Raw genomic sequence first — 26778 nt, 5'->3', positions numbered from 1 at the left:
TAATTTTCATCCTATTGCATTTCAATGGGCTTCAATTATACGCAAATTTTGGCTTTTGTAATTTGATTGTAATATCACCATTGACCACTAGATTGCTTAGTTACCTTGCACTGGGTCTTAATCCTATTGGGTATATGCCGCGGAGGAGGCGGGACTTCCGACTAACTTTGTTTCCGTTTCCTGTTTGCGACGTGTGGGCCGCGTCCCAGTTCTTGCGCTTCCGCATTTGTGCGCGTTGACGAGTGCGAGTGTGTCATTATCCGAAGAATTTCAGAGAGTTGAGACTCCCTGCATTGGCGGGAACGCGCGGTTGGGGGTGCGGGTGTTGAAACGACGCGGATGTGTGAAACCCGGATGTCGTAAATCTGTGGCATCTACCACATACTACACTATGATATGCAGAAAAAACATAAGACTTAAAATTATATTTAAAAAATGTGAGTTGATTGTGAAAAAAATGCATAAAATAGGTTTTTACATTTCATGTTGTTTTGCTGTTCAACAGTTTTGTGCCATCCTTGAATGGTTATTTGTATGCATGAGAACCCCACCCCCTCGCCCCTCAAAACAAAAACATACAATATTTTTAGATATTCAAACCTTTTGATGCATTTTATACATGCATTGAGAAAATTCTCAATGGAAATGGAACAGAAAGAGTATGAAAAGAGAAAAATATTAGATATGATAGTGTTCAAGCTGAATGTTAGGATGTAAAAAAAAAAAGAAAAAAAGAAGAAGTTTCCGATGATGACAAATGTGTGATTTTGGCCAGAAAATAACATTTTTGATGTGCTTTTGAAGGCAACATTTCAACATGGGATGTCTAGGGTGTGACCGCGTGCCACTTTCAGGTCCTCGCGTCATCGAGTGCGATGTTATTACCGCTCCTTTATCTCTTTGATAGACGCCTGTCATGGTGATGGAGGGTGGAGGTTGAAGTGAGACGTCAGAATGCATTTTGGCACTGTGATGTTTCTTGTCCCCAAAGTCCAAAGCTGCGTCCACACACTGAGGCACAAACTGTAATTGAAACGGCAATAGGAAAACGTGTGTGTTTTGACACTCCCTCGTGGTTGTGAAACAATATTAGTGTTGATTTTTGTGTGTGTGTGTGTGTTTGTGTACTCACCTTACTTTTCTTTTTCATGGGACAACACAACAAAAAACTGCCATTTATACGATGTGAAACAGACAGATAACAAATAATTCAACAATATTTGGCCACCATTGTTTTGAGTGCTGCTTTAACCCCTACAATTAAAATGTATTTATTCATTGTAATTGTTTAATTCATTTTCTTATATATAAAGAATTATAATAGCGTGACTGTAAATCAGGGATAGGCAACTGAAAATGCTGGAGGGGGTTGCAATTTTTCATCAGTGCTACTGGGGGGTCCACTAGACGTATGACAAAAATTATATTTAAGACATGAACTGTGCAATACAGAAGAGGATTTTAGGGCCAGTGGAGAGAGAGAGAAAAAAAGGTTGGCAGGATTCTCAATTTATTCTCAGAATTCTGACTTTAAAGGGAGAATTCTGACATTAATCACAAAATTCTCACTTTAAAGTCAGATTTCTGATTTTAGTCTCAGAATTCTGACTTTAAAGAGAGAATTCTGACTTTGTGACGTAGAGGTATGAATTGAGTCAGCAAGTCAAAATTCTGACTTTAAATTTATAATTCTGAGAATAAAGTCAGAATTCTCACTTTAAAGTCAGAATTCTGAGATTAAAATCAAAATTCTCACTTTAAAGTCAGAATTATGAGATTAAAATCAAAATTCTCACTTTAAAATCAGAATTATGAGATTAAAATCAAAATTCTCACTTTAAAGTCAGAATTATGAGATTAAAATCAAAATTCTCACTTTAAAGTCAGAATTCTGAGAATAAAGTCAGAATTCTCACTTTGAAGTCAAAATCCTGCCAACCTTTTTTTTTCTCTCTTCACTGACCCTAATCCTCTTTCATAGTGCAAAATACGTGTGAATGAAATATATTTCATTTTTCAATTGTGTGTATAAAAGATCCACCATCATAACCCAACAACAAAGCGTTTGAAGCAAACATCAAGATAACCATATACTGTGTACTTGACCGGTCCCCACCCCTCATTGCCACCTCCTGTAAATCTACTTATTGTAGTAGGTTAACCGCAACATTTTTCTCCTTTCCGCGTCGCTTCTCATTGGCGTTTAGCACTGACGGATCGCCGTACACACGGGCAGCCACGCCTCAGCGCATGGGCTTTTCAAACAAAGCTTGTTTCCATGGTGACCACCTTCACCCTTTTGTGCTTGCAAGGCACATAATGTATTTGCAGTCAGTTATCCTGTCCGTCTTCAGTAAATCCCAGTTGGACACGAATACTATCTTTTTTTTTTTTTCTCTCTCTCTCTCGCTCTCCTCCTGCAATGATATTTGCTTTGCCCACCCATCTCTTTCGCTCACACTCATTGAAATTTATGAAATGCTCATTACATGCACAATATACCGTGTCGTGTCCAATAAAGCAAATAAAATTGAAAAATACCTGTGCATGCTGAGGACAGGCTATAGGAGCGCAATGTTTTGTGAAAATAATGATGAAAGCCGAAAGGGATTCACAATTCCCAATGTTGTCATATTTGCTCGGTGGAAAATGTTGGGGACTGAGATCATGTCTTCCCCGGAGGGGTGCGTTACCCCCATTGGTGCCGCTGAGATGAGGTTTGCAGGATGTGCTGTAGCTTCAGGAGGGTACTTTCACTCTCACTCTTTTGTGTGTGCGTGTGTGTGTGTTTACAGAACCGAGATAGATTCCAAAGCCACCCGTGATTTTTGAAAAATCCGTGATACAGAGAGACCACATTAAAAAAACGACTTGTTAAAAATAGTTGCACCCCTGTCCAATCGCTTAGACCACACACTCTAGTCTTGAAATTAGATACAAAGCATGCTGGCTTCAATCTGTTGTCACTCCCAGTTAGTTTACCCTAAAATTGACTCCTCAAATTCCGTAATTAATTATGTAAATTTCAATAACAGAAACATTATTTTTGTTTTAGTATAGTTTTCGTGAACTATTATAACCCTCGCGATATCAGAGGAACACTGTAGTCTCGGAGTCGAGCAATTTGTCACAGATTACTGACACCTAGTCATTTGGCGTCGCGTGGCGCGCCTCTGCCAATTGCTTCCGTTCTCCATTCAATTTAAATATTCATGAAGACGGATACACAGCAGGAACTTTGCCAATCACCTGTGATTTGATCTACCCTACGGCAAAGCCGTCGTCCCCGAGCAGTAGTCGCAGATCAGGCTTGTATTTGTCACTGTTTATTTTCAACAACGACGACAAAAAAAATGCCCGCTTGAAATCCAGCTGTGGCCCTGCCTGCATGATATCGCCTCCATTCACCTCACACTCGCACGTGCCGCCGCCGCCGCCGCCCCGCCACCGCCCCCAGAAAAAAAAAAACCTTCTGGCTTTTAACAGCACAAACAGAAATAGCTCACTCTTGTTAGCCCTTGTGATGATCTGCCGCCCCTCACTTTTAATGACGGACGGCGCATTAGAAGATTGTCTGCGCGGTAACCTCCTTGGATGCGCCGGTGCGTTCCGTAATAGTCTGCCGCCCCTCACTTTTAATGACGGACGCCGCATTAGAAGATTGTCTGCGCGGTAACCTCCTTGGACGCGCCGGTGCGTTCCGTAATTGGCTGTGAGGATTTGTTTTGGATGGAGCTCAGCACATTGAGTGAGACGGGGGGGGGGGGGGGGGGGCGGAGGTGGGGCCGCCGCAAACAAAGGGTTACAGCTAGTCAGCCGCAGTCTAAAAATAGACGCTCGCTCTCGCCTGCCTTCTGCATAGGCCTCCATGGATCTCCGCCCTTAAGCTCTCTCGCACGTGAGCTAAAAATAACCTTCCCACATGAAAACATGAATACGCAGACTGTGCGAGCTCACGGCTTCTTCCCCTGCTGCATTAACGTATCGGCGGCGACTGTTGCTGTGAAATCCTGCTTGGAAATCGTTTTGTGTTCTGCATTGGTGTGGATGGGGGATTCAGTCAGTTCTTATTCACTATTCAAGAGCATGCGTACAGTCATAGTAGAAACGTAAAATACCTCTCGGGAGAAAGATTAGGGCTCAACCGATAATGGATTTTTTTTTTTAGGCCCATACCGAGTTTTGGCAGAAAAAAATATCAGTTACTGATTCATTCACCGATTAGTTTAGCAAAACGTATATAATGTATAAAATATGGGTGTGAGGATAATTTTTTTTAAATTATCATTAATCGCATGACTTTAATAGTTAACTCGCAAATTTTATATCTGTTCTAAATGTACAATAAAATGTATAATAAACGTGGAAAAAATGTTAAAGTAATAGAAATATGGCTGCATCTTTTAGTCAATGATACAGTAATTTCATAATTGATCAAATTTAGTTAAAATTAATAAGATGTACCGTACCGTAAAAAACTATGTGATATTGATTTGTGTTGAGTTCATTATTCTGCCACTAGATGGCATAATTGCATTTGTAAGACGTTGGTGACAGTTCAGTGCATTTTTCTGTTCACATTAAGAGCTATCTAATCTTTAAGAATGTAGAAAATATGGGTGTGAGGATAATTTTTTTAAATTATCATTAATCGCATGACTTTAATAGTTAACTCGCAAATTTTATATCTGTTCTAAATGTACAATAAAATGTATAATAAACGTGGAAAAAATGTTAAAGTAATAGAAATATGGCTGCATCTTTTAGTCAATGATACAGTAATTTCATAATTGATCAAATTTAGTTAAAATTAATAAGATGTACCGTACCGTAAAAAACTATGTGATATTGATTTGTGTTGAGTTCATTATTCTGCCACTAGATGGCATAATTGCATTTGTAAGACGTTGGTGACAGCTCAGTGCATTTTTCTGTTCATATTAAGAGCTATCTAATCTTTAAGATCGAGTAACTTGTGAAATTCTGCACATTTTTAAAATTGTAAAATACAACTTGACCCGACCACAGGCAGGTTCCAGGTGGAAGCCAAAGAAAACCCGCACAAGCACGGGAGAATATGCAAATTCCACACAGGAACATCTTAGTCCAGATTCGAACCTCCAACCTCAGAGCATCAAATCATCCATTGTATTTTCCTTCGCCACATGCAGAAAACACATCGCCAATAAGACAAATTCCACCATTGTGCTCCCTCCCTTGCCATCTGCGGTTTCAGCTTGGCAGTGGCAACATTTCAGAAATGAAAGTGAGCCCGTACGCTTTGATATAATCATCATGTACTTTTGGTGGAAAGGCAACACGACATTTAATTAGCAACGGTTCACTTCCCAGTGCCCCTCTCAGCTTGTGTTATCCCTGCCATTAGACCGGCATTGCTGCCAAATTATTGTGAGATGGTGGTAATTAGAAGCACCATGTCAGGGGTCACACCCGGCAGACACAATGTTGTTTGAGGTGTGCGGTTTTTCAAATACATGTGTGGCCGGCCGCATGCATCATCAGGAACTTTTCTTGGTTGGTGAGTGACTTTTCGCAGAAATTAGCCAAACTGCATTATTACTACTATTACAGACAGTAATAGGTTGTACAGTGAGTTCTTGATTTATGATATGTTCCCTTCCTACGTTAAAGCCGTAGCCCAAATTTCTATGTAAGGCTTAATGCGGTGTATTTGCTACGCTAATGCAGTAATAGCCATAATTACAGTAAATATTTGTATTAAAAAAATCAATCAACTATCATACTAATCAGCAACTATATTAGTAAGCGAATAATAATTTAGCGCCATTGTTTGACCTGAAATTGTTAACAGTAATTATTCAGATTTTTGGATTGACGAAAGCAGACATATTATTTTATTTAATCCATAAATACATAAATATCTGATTTTGCTTTAGAAAACAATGCCTGAACCATTAACTGAATCCATTTAAAAAAGGTTGGTGAGTACATCAATCCCTCTCATGTGATATTGCTTGATTGTTAAATTGGGATTTTTGGGTTGCAGGAACACATTAATGGCATTTCCATTCATACCAATGGAGAAAGGTGATTTAAGATGCCTTTCTTACCATTTCAACAACCAATCTTACAAATAAAAGACCCTGCATTAATTGCTATGTGGCAGCTGTTGCCCGCTGACGTGCCGCGTTCATTGTTAACATTTTACCCGCCAACTCCCCGAGCGCCCGCCCAACATCTTGAGGTCGTAGCACCTCAGCATTTGAAAAGGACTGTCAGCAAACAAAAGGTTCTGTAAATCGTGTGAGGCGGAGCGCCGCCTTGAATGGATTTCATCAAAGCAAAATAGCCAGAATAATGATCTTCGAATTGGATCTGCTGATGAATGCCTTCAGCTGACTCAAATCACCTCTCGGTTGCCGTAAAACTCATTGCCAGTCATGAAAATGCCAATGAGATACGGGCGCCAAATGCACTGAGCTTGGCAAGCACAGCCAAAAGAAAATAGAATTGACTATCTGTATTCATAGACAAATGAAATTACAAAATTTATGCACATCTGCATATCGAGATGCTAAGTGCTTCAATCTGGCTCATCCGCTTGCATGCCTTCCTCAGCCCAAGAAGTAAAAGCTCATGAAAGGTGTTATCGGGCGAGGCGCGGAGACGATCCTCGGTGGCCACTCTTTTTAGCACGTGCTTTGTTATTGAAAGTCTCGTAACGGTTTAGATTGGCCTGCGGATGGCACAGTCATATCGCAGGGAAGAGACAATGACGTGTTGTGCCTGCAAACTTTGGCCTGGTGCTTCTCTCTCCGCATGCTAAGAAAGATATCGGTGCTGATAAATGAGTTTCTTTTGTGGGATTAGCGTTTCGTTCCCGGTATACAAAATTTCTTATATTGATTATGACAAAAATTTACAACAAATTGATTTTAAAAAGGTTTCAATTAAAAAAAGGTTAGCATTTCTGGTAGGTGGAATTGAAATAATTAATTTTATGGAATTAGGGGAAATTATATTGAATTGAAGGAATTTCTCATCGGAACGATACGATCCCTAGCCCTAAACCTTACCCTATTACCAGAACTCTTTCCTCGGAATGAGTGAGGAACTTTGTTGGTCAAAAATGTGCAATGTTTGGTGAAAAATGTGGAGTTTTTGCTTGTGAGAATTAGGGGAATGTTGCAAATTGATCCCAAGGGGAATTGAATGAGCTGAAGATTGAGAATTTTGAATGGGAGTGAATTGTTGTTGAATGTCTCATTGGAAATAAATGGGGATGTTTGCTGTGAAAATGTTGAATTGTAGGAACACTGTGAATGTTATGAATGAGAAAAGTAATAGCGTGCAAAGTGTGAATTTTTGGAACATGTTGAAGTTGGAATGGTTTGAATCGGTTGAGAAATGTAGAAGTAGTTGAACGGCATGAATGGCAGAATAAAAAAATATAGTAATAAAAATAAAGGTGGAAAATTTTGCATTGTGGGAAAACATTAAATGTTAGGAATGAGAAAAATAATAGCCCTTAAAGCGTGAGGTTTTTTTTGTTTTTGTTTAAATCAATTGGGAAATCTAGAGGTAGTAAAAAGATGAATGAATTAAAAAATATACAACAACAATTATGAACTGCTCCGTGATAGACAACGGCATGTTCCAGCTTAAAAATTAAGGCTGTCGTAGGAATGGAAATTTGTCATGAACAGAGAACCATCTGTATACGTTTGATATGAAATTTCTGACTGTTGTCATTTCCAGGAAAAAAAATTAACTAACCTTTTCAGTTCCCTCATGTTACTAAGTGTTTGGTCTTGTTTGAAGTGTAAATGTGCCAGTGTCATTCTTTATAATTACTTGTCCAGGAAGACCGGCAGACCCCCCCCCCCCACCCCCACCCCACCCCCCACGCCATGCCAGACGGTGTCCATTTGCCTTGTTGTATTTTTAGTCCTGGTGTGTGTAATGTTCGAAAAATGAAAAAGCAACACTTTGAAAGTGAGACTTCAGTGGTTGACATAAGCCTTGTGCCACTAATCTTCAAAGCTGTTCTGTTTGAGTGTTGTTCTGCTGCAAGACCTGCAGTTTAGCTGTTTGTTTTTTCCCCCCCGCCTTGTGGTTTTGAAGCATCATTATCTCATTTTTTGCTGCTTTGTTGTAAAGGCTCCCAGACGATAATTGCATTGTTTTTTTCCTCCGCGTCGCTTTGATGCGCGTCTGGACTCATCAATAGACTATTTTTTTTGTTTCCATCATTCTGTTCTGTGGCGGTTCATAATCCAGTACGTTTAAGAGGCGTGACAGATGAGATAATTTCCTCTGTTTCTCCTCCAGGATGGCCATCCAGGTTGACAAGTTTGACTTTGAGAGTCTGCCGCTGCCCGACCAGGAGACGATTCGCTTGTCCAACCCCAAACAGCTGGAGGAGGAGCGGCAGCATGCTCAGGGCTGCCAGATCAACAGCAAACTGGGCATCTGTTGGAGCATCATATCCTTTTTCCGCTGACGTAAAGCACCTGGAATCAGGGTTTGTGTTCATTATTTAGTATTTCGACAGTCTTTATCCGCCTCAGTCCAGAAGGAGGTGATATATTTTTTAAGGTGCCGAGTAGATTTGGAGAGTTGAGTGATAAAAGACATCTGGATTCTACATCTGGAGGCCCTCTGGCCAGCGGGGAAGTTGTTCCTCGGCGCTGACAGATGGCGAAGCTTATGGGCTCCGTGCTTGACACTTTGACACCGTAAAGCGATGTTCTAGTTTGTCAATCTGAACGTGGAGCCGTTACCCACGCCGACATTGTTTCAGGCCTCTCGAAGAAAGACTTTGAGGCAGTCTTGTCTCCAAGGCAGGGATGTCAAATTCCGTTTTTGTTATGGGTCAGATCGTAGTTATGGTTTCCCTCAAACGAAATAAACATTTTTATGACATGATACACATTTTCCACTTGGCTGAAAAATTTATTGTTGTTATTCTTGTTGTCTTAACAAATCTTTTTAAAATCGATTACCCTATAATTACTCCATCGATTACTCATTTAATTGGTAATCGAAGCAGAAATTTTTCTTGTGGTTGACTTAGCCGATTTTTTTTTCAGTCCTAATAATAACAAACGATTGAACACAATTTGAGCAAATTTCCAAAGTGTGTATCAAACTTGTAGGCCTTCGCACTAATCAGTAGCCAAAAAGTCGCTCTCAGCTTCAAAAAGGTCGGTGACCCCTGCTCAAAGGTGATCCTAATTATGGTAAATTTTGACTGTCATATTGAAAACTGAATACAATATCACCCAATTGAAATGCAGGTACTGCATAAGTAATGTGACCCCGAGGACAGATTGAATCGGGGAGACTCAATAACGGCAGCGCTTTTGCTCGTGATGAAATTGAAGAAATCAGGCTTGGTCATACGGCACAATTTCGCTCTATCTAAATAACATCAGGGTCAGCTTGCAATTTTTCTTGTTGTCAGGAGGAAACTTTTGACCTTGAGGTGTTTTTGAGAGAAAAGTTTGAGGATCAGAAAAGTCATTAGAAGTCGCTGTTTGCATGCCAGAATCTGTTGGAATTTAACGTTTTTTATTATTATTATTATTATTTGTAATTATCCCTTACCAAATTACTGAAACTGCACGTGCATTTTTGGACAGCTCTGAGTTTAAACTGACAGGTTAGTGGTAGCTTACCTTAGTTTTTTTTTTTTACACTCTTAGCCCCTAGCATACATTATAACATGCTGACATATGCGAAGTGGAACACACACATTACTAAGTTGTGTTGGCCGATTGAATGAAAGTCTTGTATAAAGTTCATCTGGGAAGTATTGACAAAACACATTTTGTCATGTGTCGTCATCTGACATCAGCGCCCTGAGGAACTAATTATCTGAATTTAGTTTCAAAGAGTCATCGTTCCACCATTATTTTGTTAAAGGTTCTTTGATTTCTTGCTTGCTGTGTATCGCTACCTCTCAAAGGTTAATCGAAGTGTGTTGTTCACTCGTATTCTACATCCAAATGTCAGCTGTGTAGATTATCATTGTATATTATCTGGATAATTGCTCTCTTATAGCCATATTTGTTCTGCCGCAACATCGATCAGATTCTTACTACCTCTGGAGTCGGCTTACAAAAACACATTTCCCAACAGCCCTTGACATTTTGAGGCGAACACTAATAGCAGTAATAACCTAACATTAGTTTGTGTAATTTAAAGCAGCGGTCCCCAACCACTATTGGTCATTTGGCACTAAGCTGCACAGAGAAAATGACCCAAACATTTTATTGCTAACCAAAGTCTGAAAAAAAGTGTGATTTTTCTAAATCCGGTGCATCTGCCTGTGTAAATATGTCAAACGGCAGTGAGCCTGCAGGATAATAAAACATAGAATAAAGAAGAAAAGTCTACATTTGCTGCAATTGAGAAACAGTTATGTCCTACTTGAAATCGTGATTATTGTTGCAAGTGATTCATACGAGCCCGGTCTGCTAAAAACGTGGCGACAAGCTGTAATTGAGGCAGTGCCTTCATAACCAACAAATAAGCACTGAATATACCAAAGGGATTCCAGGGCTTTAAAATTGAAATTAAAGCATTTCAAATCATGAAATACGATGTCTAGAGGCATTAAAAATCAATGTAAAACTATTGTTTTTCATGCTTTATTTTGCATCCACCGTTATGCAAAGGAGCCACTATTGCACAATTTAGCCATAATAAATGTTATAAAAATATATGTATTTGTGTGGACTGGTGACTAGTTGTAATTTACAATGAACAAAATTGTCTGGAGGCCACAAGTTGCTTCATGTTCCAAATACCACTTGCTCTGAATTGAAGGAAAATGTACTGTTTCTGTCACCAATGTCCAGCATGAAACACTAATGCCATTTAGTGGCAGAAAAATAGCTCTGCAGCCACACATTTCAAACTCCTGTGTGTTGCTAAAGTGTATCACAATGGCACAAAGTTTCTTCGTGTGTTTCCCTTAACCCCACTCCACCCCTCCCTGCGGCGCCACGGCGAGGCCAGCGTGGAGGGAGTCCTCAACCAACTGGTCCTGGAGCACCTGCAGCTCGCCCCCTTGCAGTGGGGTGAGTCTCATATGCAGCACAACGTGTTTAATTTCTCACCGTGAGAAACTTCGCTTGCGATTCATCCCCGGTTATCCAGTCGCCTCATTACCTGTCATTTAGCATGTGAACCCCCACAACTGGTCTCAAGCTATGTTTTTATTTGCATATATAATGGCCTCCATTCTATTTTGGAAAAGTGGAGACAGCAGCTCGGGTTAGCCCACGAACCTCTCGGGACGCGTCAAGCACTTCTTTCGGTCGCACCATCTGCGATCATCATCTGAAATCACTTTTGATTCACCGAGGGTTTTTTTTTTCTTCTTCAGAGATTCGCAACACCTCGTTTTGGGCAGTGCCAGCTTTTTGATTAGTCAACTGGGGACCATTGTGCTTTTTTTCCCCCCAACAAAGACAAAGCAATCAGCAAAATGAGGCAAAGGAGAAGTGTGGATTTTTTGTTTGAGGCAGGCAGGAGGAATTGTGAAGAAGTCACCCAAAAGCACCCTCCTTGGGGTAAAATCTGAAAAAAATACCAAGTGTTAATTTTTTTTGCTTTTTCCCCCCCACAGTCCTTATTTCCGTAAAGGTGCCCTCACACTTTCCAGTCTCGGCCTTACGAGCCCTGCTGATGATATGAGCCAAGTAATTTGCTTCAGCCCATTAGAATGCCTTTTATCTGTGTTGCCAAAACTATCATCGGCTCAATTACGGATGCGATTCAAGCTTTTTCCCTTGCGCCTAAAACTGTAAGTCTAATTGGATACTTTCTTTTTCTTAGCTTTACACTTAGAGGGTAAAATTAATAAGCCAAGTTATTTAAGGGTTGTTTTCTTAAAAAATATATGTTATGTTCATTTTTGTGTGTGCGCCGTTTTCCACCTTTTGACAGTTACCAGGAAAGAAGATGCTCTTCCGTGGCCATAATGATGCTATCTGTCAGCAATCCCCCATTTTGGATTATCTCTGTTTTCCCACTTTGTTATTCATGTTAAGAGAGCAAATGCAGGCCAAAGCATACACTTTTCAAAGCAAAGTCATAGGAAGTTTTTAACAGTTCAGGCACATCTTTTTTTTTGTTGCAAATTTGTTCCTGCATCGTGGGAGAGATCTTTTATTTGACAAAGGCGCTGCCAAGCTGCAAAAAGAAAGTGTAAATAAGACCAGTCACGTCTCCGCTTTATGAGCTTGAATCGATGATATTAATCTTGGCTTGGCTTCTTTACTAATTCCAATAGATTTCTAGAGTCTTTGTGATTTTCATTTCAATTTAATTTTCCACCTCAGCAATCAAAGTCGACTTTTCAGACCCTCTGTCATTCTGTTGACAAAATTTCAGGACGGGGTGTGTGGGGGGGGGGGGGGGGGAGCTCACAGAATTGTATGCATCAACCATTGATTTCATTATGTGTCTGAAAAGGGTAGACACTTTTACAAACTCCCTAAATGCCAGAAGCTTAGTCTCGGAGATGCTCCGCTAATGTTTTTCTGAAGGTTACTGCCTGACTGCTTTTATTATCTCTGACAACGTTTTATTGCACTCACAGACATCATAAGGGGTACTCTGCCTTCTCGGATGTGTTCGCAGGGAAGACGTTTGTTGGCGGGCTTGGCCAATGAACGGCAGAACCAGAGTGAGAAGCAAAAAAAGAATGAGGGATTTCAAACAAAATTCAAACCCTAACTTCATTTTTTTTAATTCTTCCGTCAGTCAAGTGGATATTTAGAACTGCGAAATAGATGTTGATTAAACCTACGGAAAACATTTACAAGGTGCTGGATTTCACCTTCCTTGGTTTTCTTTGGTCCCCTCGGGTCTCCTGACGGTGGTGTTCGGTTTAGGTGAACGGTATGAGATTTTTTCTAATAGGTTTTTTGGTGAGCTAACAAATACACGCACGCACGCACGCACACACGCACGCACGCACATACACATACTCAACCACACACACACAAAAAAAATTAAAAAAATAAAAATGAAAATAAAGAGCAATGATGATGACATTTCCGAATGAACAATACTGAGCTCTTAAAAAAAACAAAAACATTTACATATTGTTTTACATATGGGTTATGCTTTTCGTTGACTCAATTCTTCTTTACTACCTTTGCTGTTCTTTTGTTTTCCTCCAGCCCATTATACCAAAACTATAACGCTATAAATCAGTTTGAATTTCCCAACACTTTTTGGGCAATTTATCAGCCATGATAAACTGCCCTACAGTATCGCTGCAAACTTTAGTAAGTAAAAACTAAGTGTATTTTGTAGAGCTCTTTTCTGAGACAGTGGTCAGAAGGTGCTTTACAGGACAGGATACTTTAAAAACCTTACAACATGGCAAAAAATAAAATGAGTGTAAACTGGACAGCAGGTGCACAAAAATGCCAATAAACTTCAATATAGAAACACATTTTATAGCAGTCCAAATTCATTTTGTTCACAATTTAAAATGTCTGTGACATGCTTTGGCCACAACGTCCCTCAAGACCTATAAGACTCTTTACATACCCCTAATGGCAAATCCAGCATTTGTTACTATGACAACGGGGGGCGGAACTTGTCTCTTGTCATCTCGTCTCTCACGTGTGCGCTTATGTAACAATTAACTGGATGGCACAAGCAATTTTGCATTTAATAGTAGGTTGATCCTGCCGTCAAGTGTGTGCAGAACAATCGGCTGGATCTCGCCAGCAAGTGTGTGCATAACTGCCGGCGGGATCGCACTACTACAATCGGCTGGATTTCGCCAGCAGTGTAAGCATCACAGTTGGCTGGATCTCGTCAGCGAGTGTGCGCATAACAATTGGCTGGATCTTGCCAGCGAGTGTGCGCATAACAGTCCGCTAAATCTTGCCGACAAGTGTACACTTAACAGCAAGCTGGATGTCGCCAGTTTTTTACAAAACCTTTGTTCATATATACTCGATTGTTAGTTTTCATCCAATTCACCTCCCCCTGCACACCAATTTTTTAGTTTTAATAAGATGTTGTTGTTTTTTTCCTACAGTCAAAATGGAAGAAAAAAAAGTGTAGATGTTAGGTTGAAATGAATGATAGCTGTTGAAAAATTGCATTACGGAATGGAATTTTACACGCTCCAAAATGTGAAATTGTCTGCTTTACAGTCACGTTCCTCATCATACATATTTAAATCCTATTGTTGAATGTGAATGATTTTTTTTTTAATCGGCTTTATCATATGACTCTCAAGCGCAAATACCACCCGAATCCAATCCATTGAACAAAAATACCACAGTGTAACAATATTCGCACCTTTACACAGTAACGGTCGCAATTGCCGCAACAGGTGTTTTTTATTTGCCTTTTTGCAACCTGGTGTTATGTAAGCTTATTGATTATAGAGTTGCTGGTCTGTCATCATGATTAAAGGCAAAGTGGTGCACCTTGCGACGAGGCGTCACTATATCAACTTAATGGAGTGTTGCTAAATACACAATCACCTTGGCCAATTGGATGGAGGTGATGCTTGGGGTAGTTTTGCATATCGCCTCACAGACTTTATAAAAGACGCGAACGTAATACAAAATATGCCATTTTAAACAGCGGCATATTGTTCTCACTGCTTTTGCTTAGAGAAGCAAAACAGCCACCCTGCATGCGGACTTTGCACCCATTGCTCCCCCTTTCTCAATGGAATACAAATTCACCCATGAATGGAAAGACAAATGCTTAGCCTTGGAAGAGAGATGGAAAAGAGGAGGTTGGGGGCCCGCGCTGTAAAAGGCGGAGAGATAATTTAATAAGACGCCACTTGTGAAGCGACTCGCACAGTCGCGGTTTTATTTAACCCCCCACCCCCCCACCCTCTCTTCCTGCTGCCCTGCTCACACAGATGGACGTTTTGGCTTTTGAGCACACACAGGGGGGGATCTTGCCTCTTGAAATAATATGCCTCCAAGCTTTTGTCAGGTGCCCAATTGTCATGAGTGATGCGGGTTGACAAATGGCGCAGCCTCCTTGTACAGAAAATTACCCTGCTACAGTTGTGTAGTAGTAGTGATGATGATTAAATCTGCGAGCTGAGAAGGAAGATCGTAATGAATACATGCATGCGCATGCTCGGTGTCTCGTTGCGCGTTGCTGGTAATTTGTGTGCAAATACACATTGAGATATGTGAAGCACTGCTGTTGAGCCATTGGGAAATGTGGCACAGCTTCCTTTAGCCCAATTTGTATGTAAATGTGCGTTCTCCAAAGTGTTGCCAAGTGTAAAAAATAAAATAAAATGGCAGCCCAATATTTTGGTATTTGAAAACAACATGGCATTCCGTCAATATTGACAGAATGTCCGTCAATGACGAGCGCCCATTTTATTGACGAATGACGGGAAACTGGACGGACTAAGCATTGCCGGAAGTGGTTTTTTTTGTCTGTCGATGACAAAATGTCCGTAATTTTGCTGAAGAATGACGGAAACATTGACAGACAGCCATTTTGCTGAGGATTGGCGACTGACGGATTGGCAATTACAATGGGGTTCGGCTTGAAATATTGACAGATGACAGAAGCGTTTCATGACCGTTGGTGATTGACGATGACTGATGCTCAAAATTCATTGGCACACCCACATCTGAGTGGTTGGAAGTTGACTTTTATTCATTTGTTAAATGGTTAAATTACGGCGGCGTATTAGGGCCACGTATATATATCTTTTTTTTTTTTCCAGAGAGAAGGGGTATATTTCGAGAAATAATCTCACGAACTTGAATTTTTTTTTTAAAGTGGAGCATTTTGTGATTTGGTGGTTAATGGGACACTGTTTATAAAATGAAAAGGCAGAATGGAGACGGATTTATTCTTAATTTTAACTTTACTCGTCATACACGATGGCAGCTAGAGCGACAACACTTCCTTTATCAGCTGACTAAAACTAACCAATCAGAAGATAGGTACATGCAAGTGAATGACAGAGCAGCAGCAATTTAGCTACTTGTACATATATATATATATATATATATATATATATATATATATATATATGAATGTGTAAATTATAATTCTGGACACATAAATGTACAAGCAAATATAAATTTTAACAAATGAACTTAAATGCTTGATCCTCAGGGTGTGGACCTTCGCAAAGTGAGGCGTCTTTGTCGCTGGCAGCACCCAACGCCTTAATGTGTGAATGCTTAATGATATGGTGATATCACCTTATTTGAAAACCCGACCAAAAATTGACACAAATATCCGAGTTGCACGTGTTTTTTTCCTGTTAAATTTACTACTTTATAAAATGGCAAATTTGCGAGTTTTTCTCTCTCAGAATATTGCCCTCACCCTCTAAAAAAAAATATATTTATACGTGGCCCTAATACGCCGTCGTATTCAAGTGACACAATTCCGATTTTTTTTGTCACAATTGGTTGATGCATAATGGAAGCGTAAATATAAAACAAATAGAATCAGCTGTCATCCTAATGTGGATACAACTAGATACACATACTGACATGTGCCAATGTGAGTCCAGTAAACACACAGATCGTATACACCTTGGCAATGCAAGCTTGATAGTCAATTTCAGTTATTTGGTCAAGTTTCAAATACCAGAAGAGATCAACAAAACAGGGTATTTCATTCCGGGATAGCAATTGTGTGTTTCAGCAGACTTCAATCTTCTGTGTCCGCTTTGAATGGTAATAAGGATTTGTGGAACATCCCCTCAGAACAAACTCCTCCATGCATATGTTGGACCGTGCCGGCCTAATTGGAGCATAGAGATGTCGGGCTAACTGTCGATAAAATATCAGGAGTAAAGGCGGATGTTTTATTACCGCCCCGCTCGCTTCCTCACTATCCAACTACTGGAACAGAGAATCTTAAATTTGCAACGAGAGGAGGAGCACCAGCCAAACAGAGTTGGATTTATCTGCTTGTTTTTCACCTCTTGTCGTCCAGGCTCTGTCAATCTACCCCCCCCTAAACATCTCCTCCTGACGGCAATAGAACGCCGGAGTGGGCGTGCACACCTTTGTGCGGGGCTCTTTTCTCCAGGGGCTTTTAATCTATAGGGGCATGTCTGACGAGACTACTGTATTTGTTTGGTCTGCAGAAAGACACACTCTGAAGGGTAATTGGTGAAGTGTTTCAGAAATAGCGCCTTGATCTGAAAGTTGTTGTTTTTTTGTCCTCACATTGAAAAATGGACGCTATGTGATACTTCCAATCTCGCTGGTTATTGGCAAATTAGTTTCTTGTTAGCTTCCTGCTCTAATCGCAATAGAGGGAAAAAGAATGGACAGAAAAAACTTGAGTGCCTCAACTACGAGAAAAATTACTAAATATAATGATCAGAATACTTTTGAGTACCATAAAATGGTTGGTGACTACCATGATTGAGCCGCTATAAAATTAGCTTCCGACGTTTTCCCAAAGACGCCAATACCTCACGTTACATTAACTCATTCTTCTGCCACTTTATGATCTCGAGTTTTTCTGTCCATTTATTTTCCCGCTGGTCTGAGTGGATCAGGGAATTAACCGGCAACTAATATACCAAACACTATCGATTGGAAGTATGTCATGGAAACGGTCCTTTCATATGATGGCATTTGCTTTAGTAGAAGAAATCGAAGAAGATATCGACCCACGAATAGCCAAAATTTGTGTATACAGTAATTGACACCCGTTGAAATGCATTGGGAAAAATAAGTTCTTTTTTTTTTTTTTTATATAAATTACTTAACTCATTCTCTCACTTTGCTCCCGGTTGTTTTACTGGAATTTGACTGATTTTGCAAGGCCGACAGATTATTGTGTTCTATGGCTATAAAAACATGGAACCTACCAAAAGATTAGAGTCTGTTCTTTCATCAGGACAGACGTATATTTCTATTTGTTTCTGTTAGCATTCGAATGTAGCTAAATTTCTTCATTATTCACAAATCAGTTTAGAACTGTGGGCAAATCAGCTTGTTTGCAACATTGCCCTGGTTGATCTCGTATACTCTGCTGCCACCTGCTGGGCGTTTTTTGTAATAACTACCATTGCTTTAAGCGGCCTCTTCGGGTCAGAGGCGGCATCAAAACCTTCTGTATGCTCAAGCATAAAAAAAAAATAATTTGGGGGAGTGAAGGACAAAGTATTAAAAACATATTTATAAGTTTTTGAGTTTGAATGAGTTAATTACTTAATCAATAACACCCTAAAAATTCTCCCCCAAACACTGATAAGCATTCAATTGAAATATATAAAAAATTGGGGGGGGGGGGGGGGGGCTGTACAAATTATGACATTACAACCAATCATCGATTTTGCAAAAAAATAAAAAAATATTTGCATAATAACTGCCGATCCGATCCAGCTGTGTAACGTCATCCCCTATGGAAAAGAAAAATCTGTGAGCAGTCCTCATTCGCCACAGGATAATTGCTCGGAAAGCATGACTCATGATTATCTGAAAAAGGGGAAACAATTTTAGTTTCATTTTGTTATGTGCGTACTCCTCTTTAGAGGACACTACACAGACCCTTTCTATAATCACCCATCTCACTTTCTCCCCCCCTCCCCGTCGCCTTCTGTGTCTGAGTGGCTGTCAAGTTAGTACATCTAACAGGGTTGGGGCGTCCATTTATGAGGCATTTATCATCATGGCTGCAGAGCAATTCGGTCTGTCAGTGCTTCAGTTTTGGGGGAGTAATGGACATTTATCAGACCTTCTAGCGCTGACCACTGATAGTCCGCATCATAAGATCTCATTCATTTACACCAGTGGGTTTAGTTTCTTTGCTGAATTTCACTGTGTTGTGTGTGCAAAGCACTGTTCTAAGTACCCTTTTTTTTTTTCCTTCTTTTTTTTGGGAGGCGACAAAAGTATCCCCGGCGGCTGCTTGCCTTCACATCCTTTGAATCTCAAAGCAACAAAATCAAGTCTCTCGCGCATCGTCGTTCGAGTTCTCGCCTCCGCGTTAAAAGCGCCGCTAAAAAAGAGGGTGCATTGTGATTGCGCCTCTCTCACCTGCGCAAGGAAAAATAAACAGTGCCGTGTTATTACTCGCAGGCGCTATGCGTCATCAATCCTCATCAGGAGCAAATACAAACAGATCATCGCTTGGGTGTCTTGTTGAGGCTCCACGAGTGTTTGCCGGATCCAGGAACGCTGTGAAATGATGGAAAGGCTTGTTTTAAGTGCCCGACCTCAGCGACGAATGCACAATCAGAGGATGCTAATCAGCGAAGTCATGAATATAAATGCACCTTGCTGGACCAGCTAACACTGAAGACGACCATTCTGCCACCATTTGAGAGCGATATGAGTAATCAGATGAAGTTGTCACTTTTCTATGGGGATGTTTCACTTGGCCACCTGCAGAGCTCGCCAGTCTGTTTGACAACGGCGAGTCGTGACACGCCCCCCTCAGAGACGAGTCCCTTTTGCCACGCTCATCTGTCACCATTGATCTTCATTAATGATGCTCTGGTGCCAACTGAGTCATGCTCCATATGTCTTAGTTCTTCACAGAACGTCTTTTCATGTGTGTTGGAATCCAATGAAATTAGTAGATAATTTGCTGTAATAAAATCATGGAGAGAAAGTTTTATCTGGGCGTTCATTATGTGCAATCTAAAAATCAATGTTGGCTTGTTTGTGAAATTCATATTGTTTTACATTACTCTTTCCAGACCTGGGTTATAATTTTTCATTATGGTTAGTTTTTATTTAATTTTGACTTTTAGTTTTTATAGCAATTCTTTTTATTAGTTTTTTTTTTTCTCCCAACACGTTTTATTTTAGTTGAGTTTTTATTATTTTAGTTTTCTTTTAATATATGGAGTATTTCTTGAATGCAATATAATATATTTAAAAAATCACCAAACATTAGGGATGTAACGATAACGGCAATATTGTGATATTGCGATATTAAAACTGCCACAATATATCGTTGTCATGTCACGATATTAAAAGCGGCACATGTGTTAAAAAAAGTCAGGTTGATTTCCATTTGTGCAGTTCCAGCACCCTCTGGTGGCTAGTTCTTTAGTGCAGTTTAATTTTCACAAGGCATGTTTTGGCCCTTCTATGTTTAAAATCCACGCTAATGGTCAGATGAAGGGGAACGTAATATGCTTGAGAAACAGAGTCAATATGTGTAGGAACTCGGTGTGCTAGCATTAGCAAGTAAGTGCCTCAATGTATATTATATTTATTATTTTTTTTAAATAGAATATTTATAATATTTGTCATTTCTGTAATGTACAAAAGCGCATTGTGTGTGTGTGTGAGTTCTTTTTTTCTTTTTCTTTTTCACAATATTGTGACCTTTTTTGTATCGCCAACCTCCCCACAATATTGTGATAATTATCATATTTTGATCTTCATACCGTGATAGCATGTCGTGATGTTTGGATATCGTTACATCCCTACTAAATAAATATCAGGCTTTGCACAATCAGGAAAAAAAAAAAGATAACTGATCACAGATTTGATGAGAAGATGGCGCAAGTATATGTATTTAAAAACTTTTATATTTACTTTACAATCAACAGACGGGATAGAATTGGCCATAAATAGCGAAAACCTCCATTTAACTGACGGCAATAGAAATGCATGAACTAAAACATAAGATATGTCTTATTTTGCGGAGACGGTCAATGACATTATTGCTGACCGGTCAAATTAAGACATTAGAGCCGATTACCATAAATTGCAAAATATCGTTCAATCCCGATCCAGCCGATCAGATTGTTTAAAATGAATATATGATATTGACAAAGACAAAAAAGGACATTTTTGCTATAATTATAGTTAATTTTAGTCTAGTTTATAAAAATAAGATGTTCTTTCAGTTAGTTTTCATGTTTAGTTCATTAAGTTAATAGAAATGTTTCTTTTATTTTATTTTTTATTTTGTTGTTTCATCAGTTTTTGTTAACTATTATAACCTTAGTCCAGACATTATCGGTGGTATAGAGGGTTCACGTAACTTTGCCAAAGCCGGCATGGGATCAAGTCATCCCATTCAATGCACTCTTCCTAATTCCCCTGCGATGGACTGCCGAACCAGCCCAGTCCGCCTTTCACCTGAATTCACCGACTGTGCAACTGAACGGGGATAAGTGGTCCAGAAAATGGACGGATTACTCTGGCCAAACATTGATTTCCCAGAAGGGTCTCGTCTTTCATACACATTCTGCGCATAGTGTTCTCACCCTGCTGTTTGTTTTGTACTTTATTGCATTTTAATTGGACTTATTTCACTTGAATTTAATAGGGTTTGTGTAGTCTATAAAACGAGTATTTACTATATCATCCCTGCTGACCTTTTATATATGTTATGTTATAATCTTATCAGACCATTTAATTGTCTCAAAGCTAAGGAAAGGAGGAATCATTTATTTTAATGGTATTCTGGTCCCTATAGTTATGTGGGATATATACTTTTTTTAAGTGATACAACAAAATATTGTATTGCAAAGTTTGAATTATTTAAAAATGTGCGGACCCAAGTTTGAGCATCTCGCACATTTTATCTCGACCAACAACGATAACGAGACCATCGTGCTGACGACGCCAAGTCAGCATGCTACACTTTTTTCTCTTCTTTTTTTTCTTAAAGAGCTCAGAATTGTTCATTCGGAAATGTCATCATCATTGCGCTTTATTTTTATATATTTTTTAATTTTTATTTTTATTTTTTATTTTTTTGCATGCTACACTTAATACCTGTCGCTGTCGCGCGCAGTGGACGCGAGCTCCAAGCGGGACTCCCGAGATGGGCTGAGCGCAATTCCTCCACGCTGGGGATAGCAAGCGCAAGAAACAGTCCTGCCGCAAAGAAAAATGCTTTAGCAGGGGGTGACGGCATATCATGGAGCGGTGAGGGGCGCGGGGGTTTGAGGGCCACGGAACATTGTCGCCGCCTCCCCTGGTGCTCCTGCAAAAAGCGCAGGAGAATGTATTTTTGGTAACACTTGATGAGAATACATTGTCACTTTTTTTTTTTTTCTCTTTTCTCCCCCAGACCTTCATTTGCATTTGCTGGCTGCCTCTCGCTTTCTCACAGGCGCCCACGCGCGGGTAGTAACAAGAGTCCTGTATGACACATTTAAAACCGCCGTTATTGGCTCTAATGGTGGTGACGGTAATTAACGGGTTCACAGGGGGGGGGGTACGCTCGCGAACGTTTGCGTAGAATCGCAATATAAAGCGCCATAGCACAATTGGGTTGCGCGCCATCTAACATTAACAGGAGCGAATGATTAACATGACACCTAACGATACACTGACTGCTTTCATTAGCTTTTTCTGTCTGAATGCCATTCATTGCTATATTTCATTGCTTTTGTATGGCAAAATATTGAAACGGACAAAAACCATATTTGATTGAGTATGAATTAACTAAAAACGAAGTGAAAGCAACCCCATATGAATCATTCATGATCTTTTAATAATGCATGAATCCACGAGAATGTTCGGCGCTGATAATGTTTTGGCAGGTGTTAATCTGTAACATTGGCAGACACACCTGTTGGAATTGTTTTAGGGCAATTTCAACTTTTACCGTGTTTACTTCATCTGTTACATTTTCATTTATAGAGGGCCTAATTACTCTATACTGTGACATTTGCACTCAAAGATCTAAAACTTCTTCCACATACACAATGTCATCATTTCTCTACAAATATTGTTCACAAGCCAGTCTAAATCTGTGATAGTGAGCACTTCTCCTTTGCCGAGATGATCCATCCCACCTCACAGGTGTGCCATATCCAGTTGCTGATTAGACGCCATGATTAAGAATCGCGTTTACATATTTGTTGTGTATGTTTTTCCGTATACACTTTCTTATTTATCCCTCTTAATCCACTCTCAACCATCAATATTATACAAGAAGACTTTTTTTGATCCCACAGTAAGTAAAACAAGTAAAACGACATATAACGGCACATATCTGTGAAATGTACATCATCTGGAGCTGTTCAGAATCAATAGCATAAAATAAACATTCCAAATTATTATTATTATTAAGGCGTGCTGATAGCTAGAAACGTGTTTTGCTTGTCAGCACAAAACTTGGACTGACCAACCAATTGGAGGACAGAAAAGGTATTACAGTAATGTGTTAAATGTTCAGTTAAATAGCAGATGGCTTTAGCTGAAGATATTCGCTAACTTGAACTATTTGACTTTTATAAAAAAATTATATGTATATTAAGGCCCGACCGATTAATCGGCTGAATCGTCCGATTAATCGGCTGAATCGGCCGATTATGGCCGTTCAAACATCGGCCAAAATAATTGGCAAAATGGCCGATGTTTGCCGATTGGTTTTGCTTTTATGTACTCTGACACAAGGCATTCTGGGAACCAAAAAGGAACGTATTAGTGAACAATATATTTCCAATTGACACTCTCCAGTCCTTTTTAGATAGGAAGTGTACATTATACTGTACATAGGATAATCCAAATAAGAATTTTTTTAGGAAGGTTATGTCGAACAAGTAACCCTCCACATGACTTATTATGCTTCCCTGAGGATTGCTGACCCCTGGTCAATAATATCCAGTCCACTGCTTAACACTGGAGATGCACTGAGGGAATATTGCACACTCCGCGCTGTCAACTGCGGCGGTCTGCCGCTGCGCATCCAAATGAGCCGGCTTTCGGCAGTCCTCCGTGGGTCGCCCGTCCTTGCCAGTGCAAGAAATGCGACGCGCAATACAAACCAAATGCTTCAAACTCTGAAGGGAAAAGATCTGACTATGAACGTTAATTAGAACGCCGTCTTTAAAAAGGTACAGAGGGGAAATAATAGGCCTGGGAGGTTTGGGGGAATCGATGGACGGGGGCTCATATATGCTGTTTGCTCTCAAACACACATGGGACCTTCCGCCGTTGTTGCGGAGGCGCAGTTGAACGTAATGATCCCGTCCACGTATTAACAGCCTTGCGCAAATGTTGTCGAGAGAGGCCGGCCGCGGCCTTCTGCTGTAGATCACATGATTGGCTTCAGTCCCCTGGATTATGCATGAGATTGAGCGTTTTTAACGATTACAAGTTAAGCCTGCGATTCCCAACCCGTTTGCCATAAGGAATGATCAGGTGCTCAGCAGAAATGATTTGATTTGCTGCAAATAATGTGTCTTTGTTGATTAATGGGAGGTTTTGCCACGTCACACACGGTGATATTTCCATCCATCCATCGGGATATTATAACCACACACACACACACTGGAAAATATTCACGCAGTAATTTCTTAGCGGCGGATTCTCTCTATGTCTTCCTTCTTTCAAATTGGACTGGCCTTTTGTTCTCCCCTTTTGTTCGCTTTTGTCATTGTGCGAAACACCTGGTATTTCAAAACAATCACGCTTTGACGAGTAATTATAAGCGATACCGCTTGCACGCTGGTCTGTTTTCAATGCGGCATTGTCTGCAAACACCATACCCCCGCCGGTCCCTGAAGGAAACTGAAAAACACGAGGTGGTCCAATGGTGTAATGTCATTTCCACCAAGCAGCTTGGTGAAGTTTATACCTAGTTTACGGTGTTTCTATTGAAAAGTGTGCCATAAATGGGGTACCTCTTTGGCCAAATGGTTTGCTTCTGGATTTTCTATTTTTCTGAAGCGCATCAAGTCTCCACCGTCTATAATGAATACAATTGAAACTGCTTGTCATGCTACGATGTTAAAAGCAGCACATCTTTTCAAAAGGCCAGGTTGATTTACATTTGTGCAGTTCCAGCACGCTCTGGTTTATTGGTGCACTTTAATTTTAATTAGGCATGTTGTGCCCACCTATGTTTAAGACCCACACTAAATGGCCAGATAAAGGGGAATGTAGCACGTTTGAGTTCCTCCCGAAATTGACTTGATTCACAAAGTGTAGCATTATCAAGTAAGTGCCTCAATATTGAATGTTATTTGTGATTTGATGTCGATTATGTGCATTGAGGTTGATGTTATGACCTCAGCTAAATAGGATTCTATAGAAGAGACATTTTCAAATGAGTGGCCAAGCTTATTTCTTTGTCACTGCTGTTATGTACAAAAGCACAATATTGTGCTCTTTTTTTTCAAACGATAATGAGCTTTTTCTTTTTTTCTTTTAACAATATTATCGTGATAATTATCGTATTGACTTGATCATATCGTATCATATCGTTACATCCCGGCAATTTATTCGCCATGTGCGTTGTTGTCATGGTTTCGTGTGTGAGCCCCCTTCCATCCAGTTTACCAATCCGCCCCTCCCACGGGGGGTGTTCCGTGTTGCGCCGTATACGGTCGCAAAAAGGTTAAGCGGTGAGTCGGAAGCGGTGATGACAGGCAGAGCAACGAGCCCCGGCCGAGCCGCCGCGGCGGCACTGCGAGCCGCACGCGAGCGCCTGCGGGGCTCGCTTGACAAATCAAATCTCTTCCTTCGGTGGCTTAGCATGACGGCAGTTGCTTCCATAATGTTCTGATCAGGTAGGGGAGGGGTCGACTTCTCTCTACCTCAGCGCATACGCCCTCAGATAAAACCAACTGAATCCAGTTTAAAAATAGTGTTTAATCATGCCGGTATGATCTTAAACTTGACAAAGTTAAAGACACGGAAGGGCACGCATAGTTCTGTAGTTATATATTTTTTGGTGACCGCAATTTGCGTAAATAGTTTTTTTTTTTTAAGTTATATTTGCAAATAACTCAAAATAAATTACACTTTTAATTTAGCATTTTAGCAAGTGTTCATTTTCAGTTTGGCTTTTCACACTGGCTAGCATTCCGCTGTTTAGAAATCCATTATGAAAATGTATTAATAGCTTTTCATCTGCATCGTGATATATCTAAGAATCGATTATTTTCTCCCCTACCCCAATTTGTCTTAGACGTATCCATTTGAGTTTGCCCAGCGATAAAGATAAGATGCAGCAAAAGCAGTGCAGAGATATTGATTTTCCACACCGATGGATGTGCTGAGCCCTCATTGTTTTTTTTGCGCGTGTGTGTGCGGGATTGTCACACACACACACACACACACGTTCTTTCACTATTGTATTTATTTCCCAGCAAATATCATCATATTCCCTAAAGAGTTCCTTTAACAATGGACTACTCGAGAACTCGTATAGGTGGGCATCGTTTTTTTTTTTTTGCCTTTTCAAAAAAGGCAATTCCCCAGAAAGTGTAGATATGAAATTGTAATTCTGCCGAGGACAAATGGTATGCGGCGCAGCTCTGAATTATAAATGAAAGCAGAAGGACCTCAGCGCTGCTGTCTCGCGGCTCGGGATTCAAACACTTTGTCGTGTGCACGACACGGTCGGTCGCACGACATAACACGCGCGCACAATCTGTTAGTATGGCTTATTCTCGCGTTTTCAAATAGGCTGCACCAACGCACCATCCATTACAGTTGAAGTTGTGCGATAGTCCTTGCTTTTAATTAAAGGCGCGAATGTGATCTAAAATATAAAATTCATAAATCAAAAATGTCATTATTTTCCAGAACAATGTCCCTCAAGGCCGCTCTTTTGTAACCGTGTTTGTTCATTTATTGGCAATTATGTTATGCGAAGTCTGTTTTCTCATGAGATTTGTATTTTACCAAGAGATTAGATGAAACCGTTAACATCACATCACAACTGGCCAAACTACTGAAGTGACGTAAAAAAATATATATATTTATTTATATTCTGCTGAGAGACGAAAGCAATAAAGTCTGACCATTTTCTTTACATAAATCTACATAACTGTCCGTTCAAAACGCATCTTCTGTTCAT

General features: G+C 40.1%; 1 protein-coding gene across 4 annotated transcripts in view; it reads left to right on the top strand.

The window, feature by feature from the left end:
* trappc9 (trafficking protein particle complex subunit 9) overlaps positions 1-26778 on the top strand; it is a 123560-nt gene that overhangs the window by 71437 nt on the left and 25345 nt on the right. For all 4 annotated transcript variants that reach the window (XM_086063349.1, XM_086063348.1, XM_086063347.1 and 1 more), the window contains 2 exons: positions 8314-8467; positions 10979-11069. In XM_086063349.1, the coding sequence (XP_085919475.1) occupies positions 8314-8467; positions 10979-11069 (245 nt within the window). The remainder of the gene's footprint in view (positions 1-8313; positions 8468-10978; positions 11070-26778) is intronic.

This window comes from Leptonotus elevatus, chromosome 19, assembly GCF_054856555.1.
Source record: "Leptonotus elevatus isolate MCC_2025b chromosome 19, RoL_Lele_1.0, whole genome shotgun sequence".
In the NCBI taxonomy this organism is placed as follows: domain Eukaryota; kingdom Metazoa; phylum Chordata; class Actinopteri; order Syngnathiformes; family Syngnathidae; genus Leptonotus; species Leptonotus elevatus.
Note: the sequence above shows the minus strand (reverse complement) of the source record. Positions and strands in the feature narration are given on the sequence as shown.